The sequence below is a fragment of the Oryzias melastigma genome, linkage group LG20 (assembly GCF_002922805.2).
Source record: "Oryzias melastigma strain HK-1 linkage group LG20, ASM292280v2, whole genome shotgun sequence".
NCBI lineage: Eukaryota > Metazoa > Chordata > Actinopteri > Beloniformes > Adrianichthyidae > Oryzias > Oryzias melastigma.
The window spans coordinates 6613486-6618964 of NC_050531.1; the positions used below are offsets into that span (position 1 = coordinate 6613486).

General features: G+C 35.9%; 1 protein-coding gene and 1 long non-coding RNA gene across 2 annotated transcripts in view; one reads left to right on the forward strand and one right to left on the reverse strand.

Moving 5' to 3' along the window:
- The window catches only part of LOC112151175, a 32216-nt gene that overhangs the window by 17302 nt on the left and 9435 nt on the right, over window positions 1-5479 (reverse strand). The window lies entirely within an intron of this gene.
- The window catches only part of LOC112151172 (zinc transporter ZIP12), a 14846-nt gene that overhangs the window by 7069 nt on the left and 2298 nt on the right, over window positions 1-5479 (forward strand). Inside the window, exons 7-11 of the mRNA XM_024279885.2 lie at window positions 338-493; window positions 668-748; window positions 3370-3439; window positions 3542-3700; window positions 3793-3980. Coding sequence (XP_024135653.1) covers window positions 338-493; window positions 668-748; window positions 3370-3439; window positions 3542-3700; window positions 3793-3980 — 654 coding nt within the window. The remainder of the gene's footprint in view (window positions 1-337; window positions 494-667; window positions 749-3369; window positions 3440-3541; window positions 3701-3792; window positions 3981-5479) is intronic.

Here is a 5479-nt window from a genome sequence, read left to right on the forward strand (position 1 = left end):
GTATTAAGGCAATTTTTTGGGTAGTTTAAGGGTTAAGTGCAAGTTGAAGATGCAGAAAAAATGCAGATCCAGTATTTTAGTGTCATTTTTCACCATATATACTTAATTAAAATAGAATTAAATTAAAGACTAGTGTGTCTTGTATCTTTTTCTCTTAGGAATTTGTATATAAGTGGGAAAAAGTAAAATCATAAAAAGTGAATTACTTTGTGAATTAGGGAACAAATAAAGTAATTTAATTACAATTTCATCTAGTAACTAAAGTGATGAGTTACTCTTTAAAAGTACTGTACCCAACGCTGTTCAACCAGATTTCTGGTTTTGCTGTCCTATCCAGATCCTTGGCCTCCATGATGACCTCCACAGTCATGCTGATGCCCAACACGTTCATGAAAAGGAGTATCTATGGAAGGTTCTGGGCCTGATCGCTGGGATTTATGGTTTTTTCCTGATTGAAAAAATGTTCTCCACGTTAGTTCCGTCTCACAGTCACGTAAGTTTGTATTTTAGGTCCAATTAGAAAATACTTTGCTGTGTCATGAGAAACAGGCTACAACTACAGCTGATTTTGTGTTTTTAAATCTGCCTTTGAGATGCCAAAACAAACTCTTTCTCCATGACTGTGCACGATGAGTAACAATGGAGCCTTGACTCTCTTTATCTGCAGGGACACGCGAGTGACCTTTCGTCTGAGCTGAACTGCAACAGTCGGTCTCACAGAAGTAAATCCAGTTCCACCATCCAGCTGGTGAGTCGCATGCGCCTCCCCAAAGGCCAAAATCTTCATTTTTGTGTCATCAATCCTATTATTTTGTTATTATAGAGCTGTTGGCAACTACAGGAACACGGCAGATGCTGGAAACTTATAAAATACTAATTTGGTTGAATTCCTGGCAACGTAAATCCTTTTAATCGTTTATGCTTATGATTTTCTTTATTCAAGATATATTTTAGGGTCAGAAGTAAATAAATAAATATTTTTTTATGTACAAGTTTTTAAAGAGCTTTAAACAAAAGCAAAAAAAAAGATTTGTGACATTAAATAAATGTTTGCAACACAGAAAGCACAAATTTTTTGTTAACATTTACAATATAATCACTACAGGTTTATAAAATAACTTTTCTGCTTAAAATTAAGCAGTTATTTTCAACCATTTAAATGAAAAAATAAACTTTTGAAAGATGATTTCTTACCTTTCAGTGTTTTTGAGTAAATAAATAATTTCCTTTAAATGTATTTAATTTAGTTCACGTTAGCCCTTGTGATGTTGATTTTTAAGTTTTTCTTTTTAAAGAATTGAAATCTATCTGAAATTATCTTCAGCTTATTACAAGCAAACTACCGGTAGTCATCCTCATGTGATCATTGCAGGAAGGGAAACTCTGAAGACGCAAATTATATTCTAGAAAATCTAAATTTTCAGTTTCTGTTTCTGGTTGGGCTTATTCTGAGTTTTGCTGCTACGTTAGACTCATAAATGAACTAAAAGTGACATTTAATTTTGACCCTAAAAAGGATAAAAATGAGCCATTTCAAAGCTCAAACTTTAAACTTTTATGTCTAGAAAATACTCCAAATCTATTGATTATAACCTCATCTGTGTAAAATTTAGCACAAATGTTCCAAAAAATGTTGGGATATCCACCTAAATCCATTCTGGAGTGTTTTCTACACTGTTCATGAGCTCTCAGAGTCGTGTGGGATGGAGAACAGAACGACAGGATGTAGGATGTTGGAAGATAAAAGCACTGAATTGTACAAAAAAAAATTATTATACAGACATAATTTCTGTGTCTTACAAGGCTCAGTTTTCTGGAATACCCATTAAAATAAAAGTTAATTGAAAACTGTGGCTTCAGAAATCTCAAATGTTTAATCAGAACATTTTGTTCAAAAACAAACACAGATTTTATACAGAATTTCTATTTTGATTCTGACTTTAACTGCATTTGCAGGACACTGCAAATGGAAATTAGTCTAAAATCTGGTTTGTTTTTAACCCTTTAACACCCGTGTTTATGTTCTTTGATTTACTGTAAATTTTCAACCGTTAATAAAAAATTACAGTATGTTAAAGATTTTGTGTTTAAGCGTCACCAGCGACGCCTCAGCTGTTATGGTGCGTACACACCGATCGCCCGACAAATTTGCATGCCCCGCCCCTTTTTCACTGCGAATTCACTGCTAATGGCCTGTCAAAACATGTGTTGTTGACGCCGCGGCCGCATGTGGGAGGAGCTACCAGCTCTGTTGAGGAATAAGGTTTATTTATTGTGAAAATTTCTAAAAAAAACATCAGTAATCGTGTCTCCATGTTTGAGTTATGATTAATATAAAAAGATTTAAAGATTTTAAAGATAAAAAGATTTTCCCGGTACAGGGGACTGTGATTTTCCTGCTACTTACAGTACATTTTTCGGTGCGTAAAAAATCACAATTTCAGCGATTTCAGCTCGTTCAGGACATTGCTGCTTGTATTTTTGGTGTTCATAAACTTTATAGTTTTTGAAATATTGAGCAAAATATGCCCCATAGGAGATGAATAAGAAAGTCTTCAAATTTCAAAATTTAAAGTAATAAGCCTTTAAATATATTTATGTTTTCATCTTTTATAGTAACTTAAAAAAGTTGGAAATAACCTAATATTTTGGTAACATGTTAACATTTTTGGCTAATTTTGTATCTACTGGGGTATTTATAGGCTAATTTAGAGTTTAGCTTCTATGTTAGCAACATGCTAACGTTTTTGACTGAGGATTTTTAGCCTAATATAGAGTTAAGTTCTGTTTTAGGTGCTATTTGGCTACTTTGTAACTCGGGGGTTTATAGGCTAATTTAGAGTTTAGCTTAAATTTTAGCATCATGCTAACGTATTTGGCGAATTTGTAATCTACTGAGGTTTTAAGGCTAATTTTTAGTTTAGCTTCTATTTTAGCAACCGGCTACATTTTTTGGTTAATTTAGTTTACAGAGAAATTTTAGGCTATTTTGGAGTTTGCTAATATTTAAGCAACGAGCTAGCTTTTTTAGCTAATTTGGCATCAACTAAGGATTTTTGGGCTAATTTGTTGTTTAGCTTATATTTAAGCAACACACTAAATATTTTTTGCAAAATTGGCATGCATAAGGTATTTTTAAGCAAATTTTTCAGACATTTAGGTCTCTTTCATTGATCTTTAACAAAATTTCCAGTCTTTTAGCAAATTTATCATTTTGCAAATAGCTTTTGCATTTTTAGCAAATCCCTTCAGCAATTAAAGTACATTTTCATTTTGAACAAAAATCGTCAGCATACTTTCAGCATTCACACTAGCATTATCACAGTTAATGCAACCTTTATGGTTAAAATATGTGTTTCTATGTTTCAGGGAGCGGTGGAGGACCTGGAATCTACAGAAACATCTGAGCAAACAAATAAAAGCAGCCCTCCACATCAAAGTAAACAAAAATAGCTAATTCAAAAGGAGGTTTTCTTACTAATACGGCTCAAAGTGCTGTGTTTTATTATTTATAGCAACAAAACTCAATGTTTGTCTCCAGGACAAGGAGTTCCTCTGCTGGCTGTGATGGTAATTGTAGGCGACAGTCTTCATAACTTTGCGGACGGATTGGCTGTTGGGGCAGCGTTCTCCTCCTCGGTGGAGACTGGCATGGCCGTCACTGTGGCCATCCTGTGCCATGAAATCCCACACGAGATGGGTAACGGGTTGTGCCTTTTTTCATGTTTCTGCACCAACACTCCGAACCCATGTGCTCGACTGACCTCCGACCCACCACTTCCTCTCTTTAAGGGGACTTTGCGGTGCTGCTGAACTCCGGGCTGTCAGTGAAGACTGCGGTGCTGATGAACTTCCTGAGCGCTCTGACGGCCTTCATGGGCCTCTTCATCGGACTTTTGGTTTCTTCAGAGAGCGAAGTGCAGCTGTGGATCTTCTCCATCACTGCTGGGATATTCCTCTATTTGTCGCTGGTAGAAATGGTGAGAAACCCGCTGGAGATCAACAAACCAAGAAAACTAATCTAATGTGTAAGCTTGTAAACAAAACCCCATGACTAAAGATCTTGACAGTCATTGGCCAGGAATTATGAGGTTGGGGGGCAAAGCAATGACCAGAAGAAATCCAACATTTTGCAATCCTATGCCACTATGTCCACAAGATGAAAATTGGTCAGACGTGAATATACTTGAAAAAAGTGAGAAGAGTTCTGGTCTATTACGTGAAATGTTCCCAGATGTTTCACAAATGAACCATACTAAAACAATGGACGAAGTAAGAATAAACTCCACAAAGTAAACCCGCATTTCATTGAATTTCTTCACTTTGATTTTCAGAAAACTGGGCAGGAATCACATGGGGTTAGCACCATAGTCAGGACCTGCCGTAGGCCTTCACGATGCTTTGTTTTAATAAAACAGTCAGATTCCTCTGGTCCACAAGATCACAATGCGTGAATTGTACGTGGCGCTTGTGTGATTCAGCCTTCACTTGTATTGAATAAACTTTCACTGAAACCTGTCGCCTGCAGCATGCCCATAGATCAGGGGTGTGGAACTCAATCACACAGGGGACCAAAATCCAAAACATAAGTCAGGTCGCAGGCCGAACAGGATAAATATTTACTGAACATTTTAAAACTAAATTTTACATTTTTAAAGCTGTAACTTTTTAACATAATTGTGAACTAGATATAAAGCATTACCTGTGCTAACGCTAGTGTGAATGCTGTCAGCTGAATTTGGCCGTTGAAGAAGCTAGAGCTGATACCTGAAATCATTTAAGCTAATAGCTGAAAATGCTGAAACTGATAGCTGAAATCATTGAAGCTAATAGCTGAAAACGCTGAAACTGATAGCTGAAATCATTGAAGCTAATAGCTGAAAACGCTGAAGCTGATAGCTGAAAATGCTGAAGCTGATAGCTGAAATTGCAGAAGCTAAAAGCTGAAAATGCTGAAACTGATAGCTGAAATCACTGAAACTAATAGCTGAAAACGCTGAAACTGATACCTGAAATCATTGAAGCTAATAGCTGAAAACGCTGAAACTGATAGCTGAAAATGCTGAAGCTGATAGCTGAAATTGCAGAAGCTAGTAGCTGAAAACACTGAAGCTGATAGCTGAAAACGCAGAAGCTAATAGCTGAAAACACTGAAGCTGATGGCTGAAAACGCAGAATATGATAGCTGAAATTGCTGAAGTTAATAGCTGAAAACGCTGAAGCTGATAGCTGAAACTGCTGAAGCTAATAGCTGAAAACGCTAAAGCTGATAGCCAACTAAAAATGTTAGCTAAATGCCAAATTAGCCTAAAAAAATAAAAATAAAAATTAGGTTAGCCAAAACAGCTAGCATGTAGCTGAAATATTAGCTAAACTCCAAAATAGCCTAAATAAATCCCCTTAAATGCCAAAATAGTCCACAAAGATAACAGAATGCCATTTTAAAAAAAACTTTAAAGCCATAATTTTCTAACATTTA